The sequence below is a fragment of the Thamnophis sirtalis genome, unplaced genomic scaffold, assembly GCF_051295495.1.
Source record: "Thamnophis sirtalis isolate CommonGarterSnake01/CBP01778 unplaced genomic scaffold, rThaSir2_p1.2 scaffold_3, whole genome shotgun sequence".
Lineage (NCBI taxonomy): Eukaryota > Metazoa > Chordata > Lepidosauria > Squamata > Natricidae > Thamnophis > Thamnophis sirtalis.
This window is the reverse complement of record NW_028261383.1, coordinates 96587722-96613105: the sequence shown is the minus strand read 5'-3', so window position 1 is coordinate 96613105 and position 25384 is coordinate 96587722. Positions and strand designations below refer to the sequence as shown.

The following is a 25384-nucleotide window of genomic DNA, read 5'->3' as shown; positions in this document are numbered from 1 at the left end:
TATACATAATGTTCTAATCCCAATCTACACTTTCAATCAAATCCAACAAGGAAAAAAAAGCTTGATAGCAAAAGAGAGATTCAAGAGTGTTACAAGAATAAAAATATAACCTGGCTCCTACCACATTCAGAAACATACATTAAAAGGAGGGCCTTTTAATGAAGCATTTAGAACTGTACAATTGACTTAGATTAAACTAGCCGAATGATGCAAACATATTTTAAACGATTCCTAGAATTTTTAATCAACATGAAAGCTAATCTTTAAGAAAAGCATTTGCACCAAGTAAACCAATTTTCATGTTAACATCTGTGCAAGGGAGAAAATATGAAATCTAAAAGGAATGTAAAAAGAAATAAACAACCCTCTTTTAATGTTATGCAAATAAAATGTTTATCGTGTCTTATAGTTTTATTATAAAGAATCAACATAAATATAAAACATATAATACTAAAGCTTAAAAAATTCTGACATACAGAATATTAAATTCAAAAACATCTTCTTAAAAGGAAATCTGTGGGTTTTAAAGAACTTAAGTCAAAAATTTGCATATAAATCTTTTCTTGGCAATCAGAAATGTATATTTTCTTTTTATAATCATATCTTCTAGTAGATTTTGAGGGTATCAACAGTATATCTGTTTGTTTTCTCCACTCATGGGGATTTATACATAGGATACTTTTTTTAAAAAAATGGCACTTTATTACCTTGCCCAGAGGTTTATCTATGTCAGTGAAGATATAATTTCAGTGAGTAAAATAATATTTTGAAATTAATGCTATGTTATTGTCTGTTGCTTTTTAGGTCTCCTGTTTCCTTTTCTACATTTTGGAATATACATGTGGGACAATCAACCAGACTCTCGTAGTTCATTATATCAATATTTTGTTTCTAAAGAATCCCACAAATCATTTCAGTTAAATGAAAAAAAAAACTAGGTAACATAGCACTTGTATGTGTATGTATTTTATATAAAATGTACTGAATAAATGTATACCCAAAATGTATTAAAGCTATAGCTATGCTCCTGACATCTAAGGTATTCCATTATTGGATTAGTAGATTTTATATTGATCTTCAGAACTTTGTTCTGATTTATACATGAATATCTCGTGTTGCAAAGAAACTAGCTTTAAACTGAAAAGGTAATATATTCCTTACTATTATTTCCAGGTTAAAAGCTAGTTTCCTCCCTTTTTGGGTTCTTAGTTCCTGTGTGATTTTTTTTCTTTCTTCTTTTACTTAAGGTCCTACTTTTACCTTCCTTTTGTTTTCTGCTTTATTTAACTGTGACCTTTTCTTTGGTATATATGCTGGTTTGCCTAAAATGTAGCCCTGACAATTCATTCTGAATTAACTCTGTATATATATGTTCTTTCACAGTCTACCCAATGACGAGCTTAGTTCATGATAACAGTCCTGGGCCTTGTAAAATACCTTAAGAAAATCCAAATACTTAAAATAAATCAAGTGGGAAAGAAATAGCCAGTGTTTTTAAGATGTTTGCTCCAAAGTATACTAGGGATAATTAGGCTTTTAAACATTTTGAGTGGCTGCATCATCCATTAACCATTTCAGGAAGCTTTATCTGTATAGAAATATTTAGTAAATATGGTGTTGCAGAATCCTAAATGGTTTTTAAGTATGGAAGAATGTTTCATATATATAAAAGAGCTGAGGTGACACAGTGGTTAGAGTACAGCACTGCAGGCTACTTCAGCTGACTGCTAGCTGCCGTTCGGCAGTTCAAATCTCACCAGGCTCAGCCTTTCATCCTTCCGAGGTGAGTAAAATGAGGAGCCAGATTGTTGGGGGCAATAGGCTAACTCTGTAAGCTGCTTAGGAAGGGCTGTAAAAGCACTGTGAGGCCATATATAAGTCTAAGTGCTCTTGCTAATATTTAACTTAAATTACATTTGTTCTTATATTTATTCTGTAAAATTGTGACTAAAGAAAGGATAATTGTGTAATATTTTCAGACTTAACCGACTGAATGGGAATGAGTTTCCATAAACTTGAATTTATGATACCCATTTATTGATTACTGAATGAGCCTAGCATCCCTTTCCTAGATTAGCACACTTCACTTTTCCTCACTTTTTTCCCTCTTGTAATATTGGCTGGAAGAAATAGTTAGGAAATGTTTTATGTAACATTTTGGGTTCAAATTTTTAGTCAGGTTATCCAAATTAATGAACAGTAATTAATGTTCAACTGTAATTTGGGTTATGAAATCATAGTTTAACCCTGGCAATTTCTTATTTTAGGGAGTACCCTTTACAATAAACAAAGACATAAATAAAATGGCTACCAGAGAGTGCAGGGATGTGGTTGGTGATATCATCAAGACAATAGATGCAATTCTTGGCTTTCTGTTTTTATTTGGGGTAATCCCTTCAATATATAAGCCAAGCTTTGCAGAAATTGAACACATGTGTTTTATTCCTCCTCTATCCAACTGCCAAAACTTCTTCCCATGGGAAAAAGAAACACATCACAGAAAATTGACGATATAATCCCAATTTCAGTAGTACAACACTGAGTGGTCGGGGACTACAAACATGGGACTGGGTAACATTTGTATCCACCACAGTATATAGACGGGAAGTTGCCAAACTTTGTATTATATTCCTGGCCACTTTCTGTTCAGAGCTGTTTGTTTCCTTCTTCAGGCCTACTGAGAGTATTGTAAGAGTACAAACAGTCCTTGATTTACAACCATTCAATAATTTAAAGTTACAATGGCACTGAAAAAAGCCACTTATGATTGCTTTTCACACTTACAACCATTGCTGCATTCCTGTGGTCATGATATGATCAAAATTTTGGTGCTTGGCAACGGTCATGTACTTATGATGGTTGCAGTGTCCCGAGTCATGCAATCACATTTTGCAACCCTCTGACAAGCAACATCAAGGGGGAAACAAGATTATCTTAACAACTATGTTACTAACTTAACAACTGCTGTGATTCACTTAACTGTGGTAAGAAAGGTTGTGAAATGAGGCATACCTCACTTAACAACTGTCTTGCTTAGCAATGGAAATGTTGATCTCAATTGTGGTTATAAGTCGAGGTCAATATAACTGCTGCTTATTCTCCCAAAGCAGTTCCCCTTCTCTAGCCAGGGGCACATACCTCTATCCAAGGTAGATGGGAGATGGCTAAGCTTGAAGATCTGATCTGTAGGACACTGTTGTAGATTATTACCAGTTTTCATTCCACTTTACAAATGATAGATTTTATAGAAATCGATTGCTTCATGATAACATTTTCCACAGTGTAATTTATAAAACTTTCACAGTGTAATTTGAACCAAACTATAAAATGTGAGGACCTGTAAAAAATTCTCATGTTAGGTATGCTGGCTTATGGTTGAAGATTCTAGCCAGAGGCCAAACTGGCAGGATGCCATAGAAGCAGTTCAATGCATCAGGAGAGCCCTGTGTTTTGAAATGTTGTCTTGTTCTTGATATTCGTCCAATTGTAGAATTATTTTCAAAACAACTAAGGAACTAGATTGCTAAAATGTTCCATGTACTCCCTTGAAATGTTTTAGTAGAATCATCTTCAAACTGCAGATATAGCGCCTTGAATGGAAGATCATACAAATCAGTCTCCATTTTGCAATAAATGTATATAAACAATGTGAGTTAAATTCTGGATGATGTACTTGAATGGGGATATTGGGATTTCCTTGTTTAGACTGCTGTGAAATTTATGGCATACATTTTTTTTCAGTGACCTGTGAAATGTACCATGCAAGCGTATGTGTTTTTCATCAGATAACTTATCATAAAAGGTGCTTCTGCAAAATCACATGTTTGCAAGATTTAGCAGTTCATAGTTTAAATGAAAGTTTTAGCATGAAACTGTTGTTTGAAATGACTGCCCGTGTGATAAATTTCCCTACTGACATAAATTATATGATAAATTATATAAATTATAAAACTAATTTATATCTTTTTTTTTCAAAGTTATACAATTAAGAGTTGGTCTATTTACTTATATTATCATCAGCTCTTTTCACACTTAAGTCACAATTTCTAGTGGAAAAACAAACTATTTATTTTGATAATTAATGTCAATATGCAGCAGACATGGGAACAGTTGAGCACATTTCACATCCATCTATGTTAATTTGTGAGAAAGGTGTTAAGATGTAAATTGTTTTCATTCACTTGATTCAGAATGCAGATGCAGTGGGCTGAACTGAGGTTGAATTCAACTCCAGCACAAGCACCTACAACACTACATGCTATTCCCTGCATATGCTGAGATGCTCAGGATATGAAGGGTCCTTGGTGTTCTCTGAGCTTGGTTGGGCTAAAGAATCTCTAAGATCACCCCCTCCCACACAGAAGTAACAGATTAACATGCAAGACACCAGAATATAAACTGACAGCAAACAGCACTCCTCACTAGCACTGATGATGTTACCTAGTTAGGGTAATGAAATGTCTGCAAGAAAACAAGCAAACACATAGAGTACCAAGGACCCTCATTTCAATCCTGAGTGACAAATATTCTCCTTTAATGATAAGGATAATTTAGCATATGTATTTGTCATAATTGTGAAATTACAAGCCAGGCAAATATGAAGTGAGAAAACATGCAAAGTGTTCCAGCATGAAGTATGTGTGACAAATCAGTGATATTTTGGACATTCATATAATTTAAAAACAACAATACAGAAATTGCTGTCTCTACTTTCATGAAACATTTCTAACTATTTCTCCATCATCACACTTTCATGGAACTTTGAAAACTCACCCACAGCTTTCCCAGAGTTCCCTACTGACGAGACATACATTTTGTTTCTTGAATAATTGTAATAAATAATAAACTATACCGAACAATTTTTCATACTTAATGCTAGTTCATAATGTTAGTTCTACTTCTCTCACTATGATCATTTTGTTTAAAACTCTTCTGCACAGGAAAATTCTACGGCTGAAACCTAAAATTTTAGCAGCAGTGTACTTTGGACTCACTGGAAAAGAGCCCAATGCTGGAAAAGATTGAGGGCAAAAGAAGAACAGGATGACAGAGAATGAGGTGGCTGGATGGAGTCACTGAAGCAGTCAGCAATGAGCTTAAATGAACTCTGGGGGATGGTAGAGGACAGGAAGGCCTGGAGGAAAGTTGTCCATGGGGTTGTGATGGGTCGGATACGACTTCGCAACTAACAACAATACTTTGGTCATGATTTTCCACTATGAAAATAAGCTCCAGCAACCCTATATATCAAATGTGTTTTTCTTTCTTTCCTTTTGCAAACCAAGGAAACCCTGAAAGCATCCGATTCTGGCTATAAGCTACATACAATTCTAAACAAGGGAATCTATGAGTTGTTTGTGGTTCCAAAATAAGTCATCATCAAAATAATCATACAACATTTTAATTAGTTTCAAAACAGTAAAACTTCTCCAAAACTGCTTTACTTGATTTTGATTTTGCATGTGTAAATTGATTCACAATAGCTTGGTATTTTATGTGCAAAGAGACTGCAGTTGGATATGATGGGATATTGTAGTCTATTTTAAAGCCAGAAATGAATGCCTCTGTCTCAAGAGGAATAGGTGGAGAGAGAGGTGTGGGTGACCCTAATGCTTATTGCAATATTATTTCCTGTTTCATGCAAATTTTATCTTTTAATCTCAGATGGAGACTTGAGAATCTGGTGATTAATTGTTAGCATACTGGAAGTGATGTCTTTCCATGCAGGTCTGCGGACCAAGAAGTTTCATAACTTTTAAGAATGTTCTCCATTTTGCATAATTCATATTGCCAAGGTTAATCTCATCTGACCTATTTGGGGAAGCCTGTTTCAGGATTTGCCTGATAAGGCTGTCTCTATAATTTAACATTCTAAACAGATGATCATGTAATGGCAAAGACAAATGGAATGCCTATTACCATGGAAACATTCTTCCAAACAAACTAATAGTACCGACTCATGTTTTAATGTATTCAATTTTTTTTTGGATCCAAGGTGTGCTTTTTCAGATGTGAGCTTCCATAAGCAATGTCTTAACATGGAGTAACTTCTTTCATGTAGAGTTGTGGGTGGCTGAAGAAGGAAAGTTGGCACACTTTCAAACAATGAGAAAACAGTCTGCAGGGTTTATTTAAGTTCACATTTAAACTGCTCAAATCCTTTCTTTTGAAGGATGTTGCTCTGACCCAAACTATTTGGTCCAACAAAAGATATCATTTAATACATGGGGCTCTTATCACTAAAAAGGATTAATTCACTTTCGGTTCCCATGTCAAAAGTCCAGTTGTACTGCTTTCAACTCCAGATGCACATAATGAAGTTTTCTCAATAATGATACAGAAACCTTTTCTTCTGAAATGCATCTGAAGATGTTAACATATTTCTGTATCTATGGTCAAGATCAAATAGAAAGAGTACATGACAATGTCTTCTCTTTGATAAAGTAGTAATTCTTTTCTTCCCCTGATAATCAGCCAATGTTTTTTTTTTGTACTACTTATAACAGCTCTTTCCGTTGTCCTTTGCTCAGCACTTTGTTCTTTGTTTAGAATTGTCAGAAAACTCACTCATGCATCTCTAGTAAAAGAAACATTTACAAAGAATAGTCATTCTTCAGAGCAAACAATGGTGCTCTGTTAGCAGCAAACTTATGCCCAATGTATTTTCAGTATGCTCTGATTCTTACTAGAGAACAACTCTATAATGTTATTCTACTATCTTATGGAACCATCTTATAAACATTGTTCAGATGCAGCCAAAATTATGTTTAACAGGACTTATGTGGTTATAATATTTAATGAATGCTATAACCCATGTAATACTTTTTGCAGAAGTATTTTAAGGGATCGGCGAATATATGAATGGATTTCCTTTTCGTTAAAAGAAAATTACTTTTACATTTTAATTTAATTATTTTTAGAAATATTAGATTCACTAGCAAGGGGGTTGCATTGATAATCATATTTTCTTGCCTTTTTATAGTTCCAGGTGGTTAATTCCCCGCTACTAGATTTATTCCATTTCAAAGAAAAAATAGTTAAAGAGCAGAAATTTAGGGCCCTGTCGGAATAATCCCAGGTAACAATTGTGAAGTGCATGCTTTTCTGCATCTAAGTGTAATGCTTCTTATTTAGTAATAATAGTAGAGTCTCACACAATTGAGATTGTTAATTTCATATTGAAAGAAAAGAAATCCAGTTAATATAAAAAGAATAAATATGTAATTCTGTTAGTAAGGTGTTTACACTAAATATAAAAGAAAAGGTGGAGAAAGGTGATTTGCATGCAGAGATTTTATAGTTTCTCATACTGTAAAATCAATCATTCATTCATTCATTCATTCATTCATTCATTCATTCATTCATTCATTCATTCATTCATTCATTGTGTTTGTCACTTATTATCTTGTCATGATTTTTTTTTTTTACAAAGGAACTATCCCCTCCCCAGAAGACAATAAGTGCAATTATTGTTCAGGTATCTGTTTTCTTCCTCCAATCAGGTACATAGTTGTGGGATGGGCAATTCTAACTAGGAAAACTATTATAATGGAAGGGGAAACAACCATTTGTTCATACTCATGAATCAAGTACTTGATCTTTCATGTTTCTATTAGATGCATGCTTCATTGTACTTTTATGTTGTACTTTTTTGTACTTTTACATTGTACTTTTACTTTTATAAACTATGTTTAAATAGTTGGTTGTTCATGGCTGCTTTATTTATTTACATTATTTTTAATACTAAAATACTACTTTATATGTGATTCACTACCTCTATAGGTAAATGAATTGAATTATTATTATTATTACTCTTCATAATAGCAATCAGATGCCTGTTCAACCTTGTATAAAAGCAGCTTTTTTCATCTGAGAGCCTTTTGGTATTAGTAGGCAAGCATCCATACATACAAATATTTTCCCAATGATTCAGTGCCATTTAAAATATAATTGATGGTGTTTCTCTTTGGACATGAATATTCTCCAAAGAGGAACCGCAAATTACATTGTTTTCAGAATTATTTATTTACCCAACTATTGTTGCTTAGTTACAAGCAGACTTTTACTAGCATGCTAAAAATGATAAACTTGATTTATTTACAGGAAGTAACGGTGTGGAAATGAGAGAGTGAGATAGTTAACAGAACCAGGATTGTTTTTCCCATGATCTTTGACCATGTAGGTAAATCATAAATGAAATTAAGAATAGGAATACGACAGGCAACAATTTACTAGCAATTGGGAATATAACATTGGCCATTTAAGCACATCTATATCTCTTTCTAAAACTAAACGAAAGCTATCTATCTATAGGTATCTGTCTTGGGGGGAAAGGGGAGAGGCAATTGCTTACTTTGACTACTGAAATTATCAATTTCTGTCAAATTTCAATTGGATTGATACAATCCTCAAAGATAATAAAATAATAAAATAGAGGTACTAATATAAGAAATGATGACATTAGTTTCAGATGTTCTAGTAAATAGTTTCATGTAATTTAGGTAACTCACATTAGTGTAGTGTCTTGAAAGCCCCATCATGCAGCATATATAATGTGTTTTATCATTACTGAATAGAGCAACAACAGTAATACCTAGGAGGATTTTAAATGACATGTCCCCGCTAGGGATTTGAACTCCTGGAATGAGTTGTCTCTAAAATGGTATTGTGATTGGAACGGAAAGGAGGGAGGGAAGGGAAAGTATAATTTGTACAAATTGTACAGATTCATTCCATTCATGATTTATTTCAATAACAGTACAGTAGCTGCAAAGTTTTTGTATCTTTCCACCACTAAATCATCCCTAGACAAGTGTATAGTTCCTGTACCTAAAATTGTGCCAGGGTGTTTTCTCATCTTTTTCTTTTCTCAAGAGCATAATAATTTTTTTCACGTTTTTAATGCATTCCATGAAATTCAACTGTGGGTTTTATGCACCAAATGTTGCTGTGTCTTCCAATAAAGATTCACTATTTATACCATAACTTTTGTTTAATTTTTATCTTTTTCATGGAAAAATTAAGCTTAACAACTGAAATTCAATTAGTTTAGTGAAGTTTTTTTTTATTAGAACAGTTTCGGTTTATATTACCTAATCCTTTCAAACAAAGCTTAGATGCAGTGCTAGAGAGTGGGTTTTGGGGCAAGGGAGAGGGGAAGTGAAAAAAAACTGCCATTCTTGTGGCAGTTCATAATAGAACAGATTCTTAAAACTTGCTGACCCTTCCTTAGTTTTCTAGGGAGCTATTGTTTTAGTTATCTCAAGCTAAAACCTATCATAGCTTTTCTCTTTACTGTTCAGGTCTGTTATTTCCTGTTTCTAGCTTTGTCAGTCTCTCCCTCATGCTCTAATTGTCCAATAAATATTCTAAAGACTAGAAGTGTCCAGCCAGCAAAAACCTTTGTTACTTTGTTAAATCACTGGCTTCAAATTAGTTTATTCATAACCAGCTTTCCTTGTGGCAGAGTGAGATAAAATCAAAGCTGCAAAAAGGATACATTCTTTATCTACCAGTCAAACTATCAGGCCACAAAATAAAACACTGGCTATATCCAAATTACCATTAGTGGGCAGCAAAAAGTTAGAATTTCCAGTATTTCTTGCCCTCTTCTGACTGCTTGGATTTTTGCAACGGAGATATGATAAGTTTCCCTTTTTTTAGCTGCCTTTGGCTACCTTTTTAGCCGTAATCAATCAGTCTTGATAACTGCTGATTGCCTGAACTAGTCCATGAAGTTCTCTTGTGTAAGATTTTAGAAGTGGTTTGACATTCTTGGGCTGAAAGAGAATAACTTGCCCAAGGCCACCCAGCGGTCTTTGTGCCTAAGGCAGGGCTAAAACTCCTGGTGATTCGCCTGATACCTTAACCATGACACCAAACTGGCTTTCACAGTCATAATGTTGTAGGTATATTTTGTTGCCATTGCTTAATGGTCAGAATAAATAATACGGGATTTCATCAGCATAGTGAAAACACAAATAAATGAGTACAGGGCAGCTATTTCAAGCAGTTCATCAGTAGAGACAAATTACTTAGACAAATGATAAGATTTCTCTGGAATTGTTAAATGAGGCTAGTTGGGATATGCCAACTTCCCATACTGATGGTCTAGATTTTGATATGCTGAATGAATGAATGAATGAATGAATGAATGAATGAATGAATGAATGAATGAAGTGAGTGAATGAATGGAGTGAGTGAGTGAATGGAGTGAATGAATTAGTGAGATTGGGCCAAGATAAATGAAGAGAAATCACAAAAGGAATCCTGAGTAAAAGAATGTAAAAAGAAAGCAAATATCCCATTCTTTCATAGGCACTTTATGGTTATGTTTTGACTAAAAGTCTATAAGAGAAAAAATCTAAGATAATTTATATTAACTTCTTTTTTTCAATGACCTGAAGATTATTATATACTATGTATAGGAGTGATGAACATTTTACTCTCCTCTCCTATAAGACCTTATATGCTTTCAAATTAATAATTGCCCTTATTTACTACTTTAAAATATTTAGAACACTTTCTTTACACAATTATTATTATTATTGTAACTGCAAGATAAATATTAGAATCAATAGAATATGTGTAGCTCAGGACTCAACTGTGGAGATTTAGGGGGCTCTCTGAGTTTGGTTGTTTTCCTGCACACATTTTATTATCAGATCATATAATATCTTCAATGTCGGGTTTTATCTCTGTCTATATACAATGCCTTGCCCTGTCCATGTTAGTAGAGGTGCTGTTTTCTTCTTGACAGTTCCTTGATTGGACACCCTCAGAATCACTTCTCTATAACAATAGGCATCCTGGTGGCTCACCATAATCTGGGAATCTATAATTTGTAGACACCAGGGGGTCAGTCAGTAACACCTGAGAGCTATTTCTAATCCATCAAGTTTAGTTGTGACCTTTTTCTATATAATCTAAATTTCCTAAACTTGAAAAAAGCACTAGACAACCTATGACCCATTGGGTTCTTCTTTTGTCAATATTTTCTTACTTAAAGAGATAAATAGAATGGCCATGGGTGGGCACAAAAGCAATGGGAATGTAATTTCTTGCTGGCTTCCCTATTGATTTTGCTTGTGGAAGCTGTTAGAGAACATCAGACATCATAATCACATGATTGTGGTGCTGCTGCAATGCCCAATATTTTGCAAAAACAACTGGTAAGATTCTTGAAATTTCAACTCCATGGATGTAACAGACCCTAAATTATGTGTGCATTCTTTAGGTTCAAGTTTTGACATATCTCAATTCAAATATTGTTGCCCCACGAAGCCCTATTTTGGCTATTTGAAAGTTATAAACAGATAAGAAGGTTTTAGTAGTATGTTGAGATTAAATTATACTAGTCACAACATGCTTTACAATCCATTTGTAGGCTACCATATCTCACAAGACAACAATTTACATAAAAGATACCCAGAGGTGGGTTTCAGGGGGTATGGTCCAGTACGTGTGAACTGGATCCACAAATCCAGTGTGCATTTGCGTACCAGGTCCTCCGGAGGCCCCATACCGGAATGGTGAGGCCTCCCCCCCACTTCCCCCACCTGCCCGGTCGCTGCTCTCTCTCTCTCTCTCTCTCTCTCTCTCTCTCTCTCTCACCCTGCCTGTCCACACCATGCTTGCCCCGCCCACCCACTTCCTTTGCCCGTCTAGCCGGCAGGGCTGCAGCCAGCGGGCCGAAAGGGCATGTGTCGAGCGGTAAGTGAAGTGAGTGCTGGACAACATCCTGCCTGAAAGCAAAAGGTCTTTGGAAGCTGTGGCTGCCCCATCCGCCTTCCTTTTGCAGAAACTCCTCTTGCTGCACAATTGCTCCGTCTTTCCTGGATTTCAGCTTCTCTTGTCAGATTATCTTCTCCTGAGCCCCCCTCCCCCCTGCACAGTCTCAGTTGCTGCTTGGAGGGGGGGAGATTTCTGGTTTTGCAGGGCTGAGAGGAAAAGGGGAAGGAGGAACAGGCCCTCCAAGGCTGCCCACCCCTTGGCATTTTTGCAACCAAATTCTCCCCCTCCCAAACAGAGGACTCCTCCACCTGCGCGGGGAGAGGAAAAGGAGAGGAAAAAAGTTGGGATTCTCCGTGCTGCAGCACTTAACCTTGAATGGCAGAGAGAAGCCAAACCTTTTCCCCTCCATTCACAGAGGAGCTGCTTCTCCCTTTATGCTCCCCCTGACCTCCTCCCTCCCGGGGGTCGAAGTACCTGAAAGGGACAGACAGTCTGCCAGAGCTCTTCTGTGAAGACTTTTTTGAGGAGAGAAAGTGCTCCGGTCCGGCTGCACCTGAGCTGGTGGAGCGTCTATCCACTTGGAGCCATTGCGCGGTTCACCTGCACTGGGTGTCTCCCTGGTGAGCATAAAGGGAGCAGCAGTTCCTCTGTGAATGGAGGGGGAAAAGTTCAGCTTCTCTCTGCCATTCAGGGTTAAGGACTGCAGCACAGAGAATCCCAACTTTTTTCCACTCTCCCCACAGTTGCCCAGTTATGGGGCCAGCCTGCCCTGTCCTGCAATATTCAGGTGGAGGGGTCCTCTGTTTGGGGGGGGAGAATTTGGTTGCAAAAATGCCAAGGGGTGGGCAGCCTTGGAGGGCCTGTTCCTCCTTCCCCTTTTCCTCTCAGCCCTGCAAAACCAGAAATCTCCCCCCCTCCAAGTAGCAACTGAGACTGTGCAAGGGGGAGGAAGGGGGGCAGGAGAAGATAATCCGACAAGAGAAACTGAAATCCAGAAAAGATGGAGCAATTGTGCAGCAAGAGGCATTTCTGTAAAAGGGAGGGAGAGGGGCAGCCTCAGCTTCCAAAGACCTTTTGCTTTTAGCCATAATTGCCCTCAGAGCAGATGTTGGGGGGGGAGGAGGAAAGGGGTCCAAGAAGCCCAGCACCCCGAAGAGGTATGCACGGACGGGGTGATGAGCAAAGCAGAGGAGAACCGTAGGGGATTCCATCCATCATCTTCCTTTGCTCCCCTCCCTGGAGGGAAGACCAACAGAAGGCTCTTTTTGGAGCGGGTTGCACCCTCTTTTTAAAAAAAAAATAGTTGAAGTTGGGCCCTCATCCATCTTGGCTGTCCACAATAGATTGCCAGGAAAAAGAAAAGGAAAAGGAGGAAAGGAAGTCTGCAGGACAGTGGCAATGCTCTTAAATTGCTTAAGAAAGGAAGATCCATCCGGGGAACAATTCCTGGGTCTGTTTTCTTTAAGGCACCCATCAGCGGACCTTCGAGATTGCTGTGTGTGTGTGTGTGTGTGTGTGTGTGTGTGTGTGTGTGTGTGTGTTCCCCAAAAGGCTGCTGGGGTGCCTATCCCCAACCGTGCATTTTTCCAGACACTGCAGTGAACAAGAGAGGGGTGGGGGAGAAAGGGGAAGGGGCAGTTGTCCTCTATCAGGCTTGTGCATGAGGAAGGAGAAGCTGCTTCTCTCCCTCAAACCAGCTGGCTGGCCTGTAAATTTGAAAATGAGTAATAAAAGAGAAGCACATTTCTGTACATAACACTGAGAAGTGTTGAGGAGCTAAGAGGGGGTGTGTGAGTCAGGGAATTTGAGACCAAAAAGATTGTTCTGTATTCCAGTTACATTAGAACGGGTTCTTTGTGAAGGATTTGTGAGAATTTTGAAATATTGCAATAAGGCCTAAGAAAAAAAAATAAAGCAGAAATATTTAACTAAAGGAGAAGAGAAAGAATGATAAAACATCCATTAAAGATGCTAAAGGTTTTCTAATGTGTTTTCAATTGTAGGATTGGAAATACTTGATGGACTGTATACTTTAATGTTGAAAAAGAATAATCTTTATTAGTATAAGCAGAGGTGTAATCTTCAAGCTTTAATGCAGTTTGCAAAAATCATTGTAGTAAACTGAATACCACTGTAGAACATCATTTCTCACCAAAAATGCAATTTAATGAAGAGTAAAGTAAGATTTTGCACAGGCAAGAAAAAGTGTATAGAATAGGTGATGCCTGGCTCAACTGGAAAGAACTATGAGATGGATCTATGAGATGGAAACTTATCAAACAGATCCAACCTAGAAATGAGAAATTTATTGACAGAACAATTAGAGAAATGGGATGCCTTCAGAAATTGTGGGTATACCTTAACAGAGTTGGAAGGGGGCCTTGGAGGTTTTTAAGAAGAAATTTGTCCTTAATAGTATAGGGTCTCATCTCATGCTTCCGCAGGGGTTGGACTAGAAAACCTCCAAGGTCCCTTCCAACGCTGTTATTCTTTATAAATCTCTCCACTCAGTCTTACCAAAAGAATTGTGATAAATAATATTTGGAAATGAACAGCAGGTGGTCTTCTGACAGCAAAATCTTATCTTATTGGCTAGTATAAAGGGGAAGATGACTTTGAAAATGCTTCCTCTCCCACCATAACATGCAAGATGAGGCAAGGACTGTCTGGGAGGAGAGGGACTAGGAGAAGCCAGGCCAGGTGCCCCTCCATGTGAGTGACATTGAGTTGGCCATGCCCACCCAATCACATGATCTTATCCACCTAGTAATGCTCACCCGATCACATGACTGCCAAGCCACTCCCACCCAGTCACATGACCGCCAAGCCATTCCTACCCAGTCACATGACCACTGAGCCACTCCCACAAAACAGGCCACACTTACAGAATAGGTTTTAAAAAAATTTGAAACCCACCACTGGTATATACTGTGTTTGTTTATCCTGCATGCAAAACCAATAGGTGATAAGAAATGTTGCCTCTTAAAAACTCCACGGAAATATTTTAAGTCCTATAGTTATTTTAATTTAATGTCTGCTCAAAACCAAAGAAACACATGCTTCAACAGCCTATAACTACTGCAAGTTAATTACAGCAAGCAATAAATAACAGCAACTTTCCAACCACTTCGTCTAATCTGCAAATAGTAAAATAATAAATTATGAAAGTTACTCTTCAGAATCTCCCAAACTTTTAATTTGCCTGACATGTAAAAAAAAAGCAGGTATAAATCTATTCTAACTGATGACTGCAAATATACCAGTGATTTGTGAAATAAGTCTCCTTTGAGTTGAACCTGATTCCTGCTTTGTTGTAAAAATGTAAAAGTGGTTTGCCTTTTAGGATTTTTGTTTTCATTTTCCAATTCCAGTCCCTGTTTTCCCATCCAAGTACCAGCTGGATCTGTTTAGTCAAGGTTCTTTCAATTGCTCTCACAATCTGAGGAATACTTCTATTGGTCTATATCAATTATTATAAAGACTACGGCTATAGCAGGAATAAATTTTGTGACATAGGCAGGCATTATTTTTGGCCCACTATCCGTCACACAGTTAATTTCCATTTTAAAAATAAATAGCAAAGAAACAAAACTAATGTGCATTCTCCCTCAGAAATATATTTGGCAGTAAGAATTCATGCATTTGTTTCCAATAGACTGTCCTTTCATATAGACAGTTTTGGAAAACATCAACATCTTTTGGAAACAGTTTTTAGAATAAATTGCCGCAGCTGATTAATTAGGCAAACACAGCCAAGAAATGGGGAAAAATACAGACAACATCACCATGCTTCTCCAATAAACCCAGATTAAGGATATGCACACTACATTTGCCCTATAGAAGATTCTATTTCAGATAAGGATTGAAATAATGTTAATTCATATATCTACTTTATGTAACAATATCTTTACCTTGCCTTTCCAACAAACAGGATACTCAAGGAAATAGTATCCGTGAGAATTATTTTATGATAAAATAATTCAGAACAGGGTTAAATTATATGCCTCTTAACTGGAGTTGACCTGCATGGAAAAGATGGCAGATGATGGGCAGGTTCTTACAAAAAAAAATAGCCTTTCACTATCTTGTTCTCATTATAAGAAATGGTGGATCCCAATTCTGAAAGTACTGAAAGGAACTAGCTTTCTGTAATAAGCATTTTTTTATATCTCTTTTTCAGTTGTGTCTGATTCTCAGAGAGTAGCAATAGCAATAGCACTTAGACTTATATACTGCTTCACAATGCTTTACAGCACTCCCTAAGCAGATTACAGAGTCAGCATTTTGCCCCCAACAATCTGAGTCCTCATTTCACTGATCTCAGAAAGATGGAAGGCTGAGTCAACCTTGAGCCGGTCAGGATCGAACTACTGGCTCTTGTAATAAGTACTGCATTAGGACTTTGCAAATTTTTGCTATTTTCATCAGCAACTTTTGCAATCTTTTGAAAAAGTCTATCTTATTATTTTGAAGCCTGGCACGCAACAGCATCTTTACAATTGCTCTCATATTGTCTTGATGCAATAGTGGCAGGGAACAGCTTCTTCAGTGTCATCTATTATATAGATTCTAAAATGTATAGCATGTGTGACTATGCATTCCAAGTTTTCTTCTGTTATATCTTTACTGCTTTAAGCAACTCAAGAAATCACGATGTGTGAGAAAAGCATTGAAATGATGTCAATTGTCTAAACCATATCACCACAGATGTTCCAGAATGTCAACATTTCATTTTAGAATTTTAGTCCATGGGCAATCATGAATGTATTTTAATGACCAATTATATATACTTCTGATTTAGCACAAGCTAAATCAGAAGTATATATAATCCATTTCAAGAAGTTGACAGATGGAATTTAAAGTGGTAGAAAATCTCTCCTGTTAGCTAAGGATATTGGTGGCAAAGCAGCTTTCTCTCCCAGAGCACCAAGAGTAGGATACTAATGAAAAAATATCCTTTACTTGCTCATTTACTGATTTGGCTGCTGCATCTATGTTGTGTTGGCTTTTTTTTTTTCATTATGCTAACTAGGAAATATATTCTCTAGCATTTTAATTTTCATACAAAGTCAGATACAACTGATTTTGAATGGGAAATATACTTCACCAGAACAAGTGGGTTTTACAGACTGTTGCCACTGTATGCAGTCTCTCTGTGGCCTACTGCTATGAAAGGTTAGTGAAAGTGTGATCACTTACCTAGCCCATATATGGACAGCATGAAATGTAAAGATCAATTTTTTATAAACATCAACATACCACACTATCCAAACAGACATTTAGACATTACAGTTGAATCTAAAAATACTCTGGAAGTATATCTAAAGGATACTAAAACAAGACTCCGATTCCAAGCAAATGAACAAACTTTTTTTTGAAAACTAGAAAAGAAACCAAAGAAATTCCTTTACTACTAGATCTACCTGATACTCCTCCTTACTTATTACTTAAGTTACCGTATTTTTCAGAGTATAAGATGCATCTTTTTTCCTCTAAAAAGAAGCTGAAAATCTGGGTGCGTCTTATACATCGAATACAGCCTTTTTTGCCTCCTGAAGCCCCACCCCTTCACCAAAATGGCTGTGCATAGCCTTAGGGACACTTTCAGAGACCTCCTGGGGGCCGGGGAGGGCAGAAATGACCAAACAATGGACCGTTCTTTTGCCCCCCCCAGCCCCCAGCAGCACTCTATAAACCTCCATAAGGCTACGCATGCAATTTTTTTGACAAAAAAGGCCCGTTTTGTGCTCGTTTTGCCCCCCCCCGGAGCACTCTGCAAGCCCCCCGAAGGCTATTCATGCCTTTTTTTTAAAAAATGGACCCATTTTCGTGAAAAACAGGTCATTTGGGGGGGTGGTTTGCAGAGTGCAAAAACTCCCCCTGCCCTTTCGGAAAGCTGTTTAGTTAAAGTGGTTGATGAGAATTACATTGATCAAGTGCTGTCCCAGCAGAAACAAAGTTTTAGGTGTTACAGGTTGTCAGCTATTTCCTTCTCCAGCACATGAATTACCAACCTACTTACTCTCTCCTTCCCTCCTACCTATCTACTGTATTTCTCTCTCTCTTTCTTTCTCTCTCTCTCTCTCTCTCCCTCTATCTACCTACCTACCTACCTACCTACCTAAGTACTCTCTCTCTCCCCACCTACCTTCTGTATTTTTCTCTCCCTCTCTATCCCTCTACCTACCTCCTTTTTAAAGAAAAATGCCTCTTCAAAACCTGGGTGTGTGTTATACCCCAGTGCGTCTTATACTCTGAAAAACATGGTAGTTTTTGCTATAAATCTCTGTAGGTTATTTCAAATAGATCATAGAATGGCAATGAACATAAATAAAATAAAAACTGTAAAGGATTTTGCATACTTAAATATATAGCAGATCCAGAAAGCAACATATTTTTTTGATGTCCTAAGGATGCATGTAATGTTGAACTATATTGAGGAACATGTATTTCCTATTTTTATGAATTTTTAAAAAGTGATTTAAATTATGTAAAGATCACATACCTGTGGTTCAGGTTCTACACTGACACGATAAGCTTGTGCTTTTCCATCTTCTGAAGTATTAGGTGACCAAACATTGCCTTCAGTCCTGTAATGGAAAATTAAGAATTATATGAACAATGTACTGTAGATTGTTAGTAAACTTGAATATAATTTTATACATTTCCAAGAATCCAGAAACCTGGATGAATCAAAAACATCATTTACTTATTTTTTCCTTTCCTATTATATTCTTTTCATACTGATAAGTAAAATCCATCCATCTAGTCATCCATTCAATCAATCAATTTATATGGTGTCCATTTCAAATTCATGACTGAGCAACAGTTAAAAACACCATTAAGGTCCTAATAATACACAATACACTCCTAAAGTCCTAAAACAATACATTCATAATCAGCATCTGAGGTTAAAAAAAAGAAAAAAGCCACCAGCAAATCAATGTAAACATTTCATGGGTTCTACCACAGATCCAAGCTTGGTGACACAACTATTTTTTTAAGGTTTTACAAAAGGCCAGCAGGCTCAGAAGCAATCAAATCTTTGGGCCGGGAGTGGGGGAGAGATGTTCCAAAGAGAAGGCACCATGACAAAAGCCTCTGCTAGACTGCATTCCCTAATGGATCTGACTCAGAGTATGTGTCATGTGCCAGACCTATTAGAATGGAGAGGGAGAGGTGGTTCTTCACATAATCTGGCTTCATCCCATGGAGGGCTTTATTGGTAACTATCAGCACCTTCAATTGAACCCAGAAGCACACCAACAATTCTGCAGAGCAGAACTGTAGCATGTGCTGATGAAGGAGTAAATGTTATTGTCCATGTTGCTGCATTTTTCCACACACAACTTCTGAATGCTTCAATGGCTGCCCCAGTAAAATGCATGGCAGTAATCTATTTGGGAGGTGACTGATGCATGAATGATTGTGAGCAGATCTCCTGCTCTAGGAATGGGCAAATGTGGCAAACAACGTGAAACTGTACAAAGGCCTGGTTACACAGCCACCTGTTCTTTAAATCCAGGAGATCCCCCAGATTGCACACCAATTCTGTTTGAAATAGTACAGTCATCTTCAAAATTAAAGATGAAAAGTCCCTAGAACCAGGATGCCCTAATACCCAAGACCACTTAGTCTTGCTAGGGTTGAAGCCTGCTGTTTCTCATCCAAACCTCCATAGACTCCAGACACTAAACAGAATTTCCACTGCATCACATGGGCAGTCAGAGGTGGAGATGGATACCATTGGCATGCCTCTGAATGACTTCACAAAGTGGCTTCATGGAGATGTTAAATAGGAGCTGAGCAAGTACCAAGCCCTGCAGAATCCTGCAAAGGAGTGGCTGCAGGCTGGACCACTCCCTACCATCAACACTGACTGCCCTGGATGAAGGAAGAGAATCAGCACAACAAAGTACCACTCACTCCCACTCATTAAAGCCGATCCAGAGGGATACCATTATTGATGTTATCAAAACCTGCCAAGAAGGCGAGAAAAGCAAAAGTGGATGCACCGCTTCCATCCTTCTCCTGCCACGTTATTTATAGTTGCAATCAATGCCATTTCAGGCCCATAGATAGATCTGAATTCCAACTGAAGAAGGTCCAAATACTCCACTTCCTCCAGCATTTTCTAGAGCTGTTTCACAACCACCTTTTCTAACATCAAAACATATTATGATTTGCAATTCATTTCATTTGCTTGATATATTTTTTTTAAAAAAACTGTAATAATAGCATTTTATAGCCTTTAGCCATTCATTTTGGAGAAAGAAAAAAAAAGTTATATTCCTTTAAAAATTGTCTAGCTTAACTATCCATTAGTTAAAATATTGTCCCTTTGCATCTTTCCATGTTTAACTTAGCCATTACACTCATGGTAAGGATTTCAAACATATTTGCAAACCGTGGTTAAGAAATCTGATTTGCTTTAACTACTGAGCCACAGTAGTTAAAGTTCACAAGAAGGAGAGCAAATTAATATTTGGCAGTGGGTGGAGGCAGAAATAAGGAAATAGTATGAGTACCAAACTACTAGTATCCTATCTTCATCCTTGGCCTTTAATTTAATGCCTTAGCTTGTTATTTTGTCACAAATAAATCTTTGTGGACATCAATATATTAGCAAAAGTAGTCAACTGCTATCTCATCAAAACAACATATATAAGATTTCATAAAGTAACTCACTTTTGGTGTTTCTATTTTTCATTTTAGGCTGCACATGCCACTTTAGAAAATATAAAGCTTCTTGTTCCTACAAGGTAATAGTTAACAAATGCAGCTGAGAATCTTTGTTTATATTTAATTCCTGATCTGTTAAACACTGAAGTTTAAGTGAATTGCTGGCATTAATGACACACGAGCTGTTTACAGCATGTAAGGGTTTTAATCTAGGAAGTTTTTACCTTTTTTTTCTTGTCTAAATGAAACAAGAAAGCATTGTGTTTTTAAAGAGTCAATTAATTATACAAGCTACTAAGGGGTGGTTTCCGGCTGCTGCTACTGCCAGTTTGCTCAGAGATGGACCAGACTTTCCACTTTTTATCACAAGTATAAACAATTTTAGCAACTTATAACTTTCTCTAAAAATACAACAAATGATCTCTTCTTCTCACAACCCATCTCTTATTTCTGACAAATACTTAAAACCTCATCCTGATTAGCAAAAATCCATTAAGGATAACTACAACTAGCAATATATCTATCTTATCATTGATCAAATGAACCAACTTTATATCGCTTCCTTTTACTTTTAACAATTTTTATTTTTAGTTCCTTCAAATAATGTCCCAGAACTTGATTTAGTTTTTATTTTTATTTCATCTCCTCATAATGTTCTTCAAAGCTTTAACAAGCCTCTTTTGTAAACCCAATATAGTAAAATTATCCAGGGCACTCTCTTGGATTTTTGTGTATCCTTTATGTAGACAAAAATCCTGCAGCAGGTGTCCCCTTGAACTTTGACTATTATAAATCCATGAAATTTAGCTTGGTTAGATGTATCCAAAGAATAGTTTATGAGCAGAATGTGTTGTAGTGATATTAACTGGTTTTAAAGAAAATACCATGGGTCCTCTCAAAAAAAATGTCTCTCTGGACTCTGAAGTGATTATTTTCAGATGATTTTGAGTATTATTATTCCATGGTTAAATGCAACATGTTGCTTCTCCACAAGTGACCTTTTCAAGTACTATGTTATTCCTAAGGGAGATGATCTGGCATGCAGTATCTGCTTGTCAGTGATTAAAGCTTTAACTGTTTTCCTGGGCATTTCACGAACTATTGTCAGCCTTTCCATAACTACTGTTGCATTATTTTAGGATTGAATTTATATAATATTTTACTGATTTGACCTATTTTTATTCTATATATTGTAATGAAAGTTTGTCATATAATTATGCTTACTTTAAAGAAGGAAAATATAAATTATATATTATAGGTATAAATTATAATTTATACCACCTATAAATTATAGGTGGTAAAGAATGTAGTTGACCACTATAACTAACAACCCATTCTGAAAACAGAATACATATTTAAACATACGTTAAATAGAATATACATCCTATTTATGTTCTCAAGATACCTTCGGATGGTGTTTTAACATTATAGTATCAGTCAGTTTCTATGTTGTGCTAGATTTCACATATGGTACTAATCTAGATCTTGCTCAGTTTATGTTAGTATACAATTCCTTTATAATCACCGCTATAAACTTTCCTTCTCTCTTCACTTGACAGAGTTCTTTGTTGCTATAGACAACCAAACAAATAGTTATTTACAAACCTTTTTTAGCATATGTACAGGAAAATTCCTACAAACCTAAAATTGTTTCTCTAAACAAGTAATGAAATGAAATTCCAGTTAATCTGTTGGCAGCAAACATTCTTCCTCCCCCTACCCACCTCCCAATAGTGGCTCCTGAATATAAAAGTTGATGGTTGTTAATATTTATTATGGATCTAACTTGTGTATTGAAATCAGAGATGCAGTGTTTCCTAAAGGACTTTCCAGAGGAAAATGATGTAATTAATATTATACATGTTCTTTTTTAACCTATGACTTAATCTGGAAATTTGAGAAAATTATGAATAATGATTTTCATGTGTACCAATATCACTCTGCTGCATACAACAACACACATGTATACATATGGCATCACTATCAGAAATGCTTTATTATATCCAAATGTGCTGGAAACAAACTACCTAAATAAAACATTGTGGTTTTAAACTACCATGAAATGGAATTGGCTCTTGACTTTCCCCTGTGCCTATATACAACACGCATTCCATATAATTCTCCAAATAACAAATCACAGCATTCATACATTATGTTCCTCTATACATTATTAATCATTTAAGTAATCGCTTCTTTGGAGACCCACAGGCTATAAAAATCTGGAAACCTTTTTTTTTTTAAGAAATAGGTTTTTTTTTCAAAATTTACCTAGGAAGCTCATGATTTTACATGTTTTATGTGAATTTTAGTATGCCATTTGTAGGTCCTCTAGAGCAGAAGTAGTCAGGCCTGAATTAAACCTTTTTCTAATAATATCTCATGGAAAAGCTAACAAGGTATTGCACTTAAAATTTAAAAATTAAAATTTTTCTAATTAAGACCAAGTATAAAGAACCGCAGCTCCAGGATAGCTATGCTGGTTCCTGGTCCATTTTCAAGCACATGACCAAAAAAATCTAAGGAATTGCATCAAATGCCATTCTGCTCCAAATCCAATGTATAACACCATGGTTAGTAAAATAATAAAAGTCATTCATTTGAGAGAGATAATTGTAGGACTGGTTTTTAATAATCGGAAAGCTCTTTTCTTGGTTATCTAGCCTTTATAGTCTGATAGTGAGCAGAAATAAGGCTTTTCTGGTCTGGTGTCTCAATTGTCCAGTTGAATCTGGTGCTTCAGATTTTCCTCCAGAATATTCATTGTGGATCTCATCTATGTTTAAGTTAAAATCCACTCTGTTGTGCAGTCATTTCATCTAACTTTTCTAAAAAGTGTATCAGCATTGTCGTTTAAACTTTTAATTTTTTTTCTATGTGTCTTTGCAAACCCTTAAGTTTGCAACCCTTAGTTAAACAAAGAACTAAGAAAACTTGATTGCAGAAAATACAACTTCAGCAACAGAGTGGTCAATGCCTGGAATGCGCTACCTGACTCCGTTATTACATCCCCTAACAACCTTAAATTGTGTACCGTGGACCTCACCCCATTCCTAAGAAGTCCGTAAAGAGGGCATGCATAAGCGCATCAGCTTGCTTACCGTCCTGTCCTACTGTCCCCATTTATTTGTACTCATTTCCTTGTTCATTTCCATGGTTATACTTATACCTGTTATCTTGTACATGTTCAACAAACTAAATAAAAATTAATTAATTAATTAAATAAATAATAAATAAATAAATAAATAAATATGAGGTTGTGCATATTTTGAAAAATTCAGAAAACTTTCTCTGGCTCTGATATGAGACAATGTAATAAAGCCACTTTTAAAACAGCGCCATCTTTTTTTCAAGCCTCCGATGATAATAATGCTACTATCTTTTCCAGAGCTCAAACCCTTCTTTTAAAAGAAATAGCAATATTGTATCAATCTCTAATGCTTTTCAGCTTTCACAATATGATTTTTGCATAATTTAAACTCTTTTTTTTTACAATGCATTGGTAATAATTCATTTGTATTGTGGTGTATGGAAAAACAATTGCCAGAAGATGAAAGAGGTTCATTAAAAGACGTTCTTGACGTGATCATTAATCACACAACTACAGTTGGGTCTCCGTGGAACCTTATTTGGCAAAGAATGAGCAGCACCAAATTCCAGGAGGATTCACTCAGCAGATATAAAGAGAAACAAAATCATAAACAACCGAGTTATTCCATTTGGCCCACAGAAGTCTCTTCCCCGCCCTTGTTTTTTCCCCCCCTTAATCTCAAGGCATAAAAATAGTGAAAGTGATTTGTTCAAGTCAGATTTCGGTTCCGCTTCTTTTGGCCTCCGTTCTGTCTGATGGAAAATAAATGGGGCAAACAAAGAAGAACATGTCAAGGACACAAACAGGAAAGCAGTCTCATCCTTCACTGATAGGAATGCATGTGTGCAAAAACACAGTGACTCAAATCTATAGGAATTACTAAAGCAGATTGCAAAGAAAGATGAACTATCTTTATATGTTTGGGATGTGCAGTATGAATCTAAAGTTAAAAGCTAGACATACATTTACTAAAAATCTCAAGAGATAATTAAGCTGTTGCAATAAATGCCGGATGGGCCTTTGCATATGCAGCTGATCTAAATTAATAATTACATTCATATGGAATACACTTTGCTCAATGGAAAAAGTATTTCAATGAGATTGTTCTCATTTCCAATTCTTTCGTGACTATATCTTAAATTTAATTGGAAATCATTGGAGTTTTCTCAATTATATGGTATTTTAAAATAATGAAAAATGGTTCATACAGTTTGTTTTCTGAACTATTAGAAACTACTTCATTTAAGGACAACTATTATATTCAATGGGACTGAAGGGGGGGAAATCCTTTATTAGTAATCCTTTAGTAATCATTCTTCCAATCACTGAAAAAGTATAATATAACAGTGCTTAAGAAAACAACATTAAGTCAATAAGCTGTGAAATGTTTGTTCATACAAGTTGTACTGATAGCAACATAAAGAAAACACAGTAACGTTTCTTGAAGAATTCCTAAAGGAATGATCTATATAGATCACAATAAATAATTTTCTGATGGAGCTACTTTCCCTTTTCTTTTGAAAACAATGCTTTGCTAAAAGCCTGACTCATTTTCAGTAACAAATAAGTATGCATCTGGTATAAGCAGTGACTACTTTTATTGGCCAGACATCTTTATTTGCAATTCAAAGATTTGCTTAGGGCTGAGTGAAGAAATACAATAACTATATCATCCAGATGTTTTATCTGGTCAAGGCTTTAAAAGAACCAATAGAATTGTTAATATAATCACTATGCTTACTGTATAAAATAAACATGTAGGTCAGTGGTGGGTTCCGGATCCCGTTGCAATTGCTATGGTACAATGGGGCCCAGTGTCCACCACATGAACGCATGCAGCTCGCGCATGCGTACTTACCATCTGAAACACAACGCAATACC

The 25384-nt window shown here is 36.3% G+C and overlaps 1 protein-coding gene across 1 annotated transcript in view; it reads right to left on the bottom strand.

Annotated features, from left to right (window-relative positions):
- PDLIM4 (PDZ and LIM domain 4) overlaps positions 1-25384 on the bottom strand; it is a 74502-nt gene that overhangs the window by 22204 nt on the left and 26914 nt on the right. Inside the window, exon 3 of the mRNA XM_014072810.2 lies at positions 18239-18323. Within this exon, the coding sequence (XP_013928285.2) occupies positions 18239-18323 (85 nt within the window). The remainder of the gene's footprint in view (positions 1-18238; positions 18324-25384) is intronic.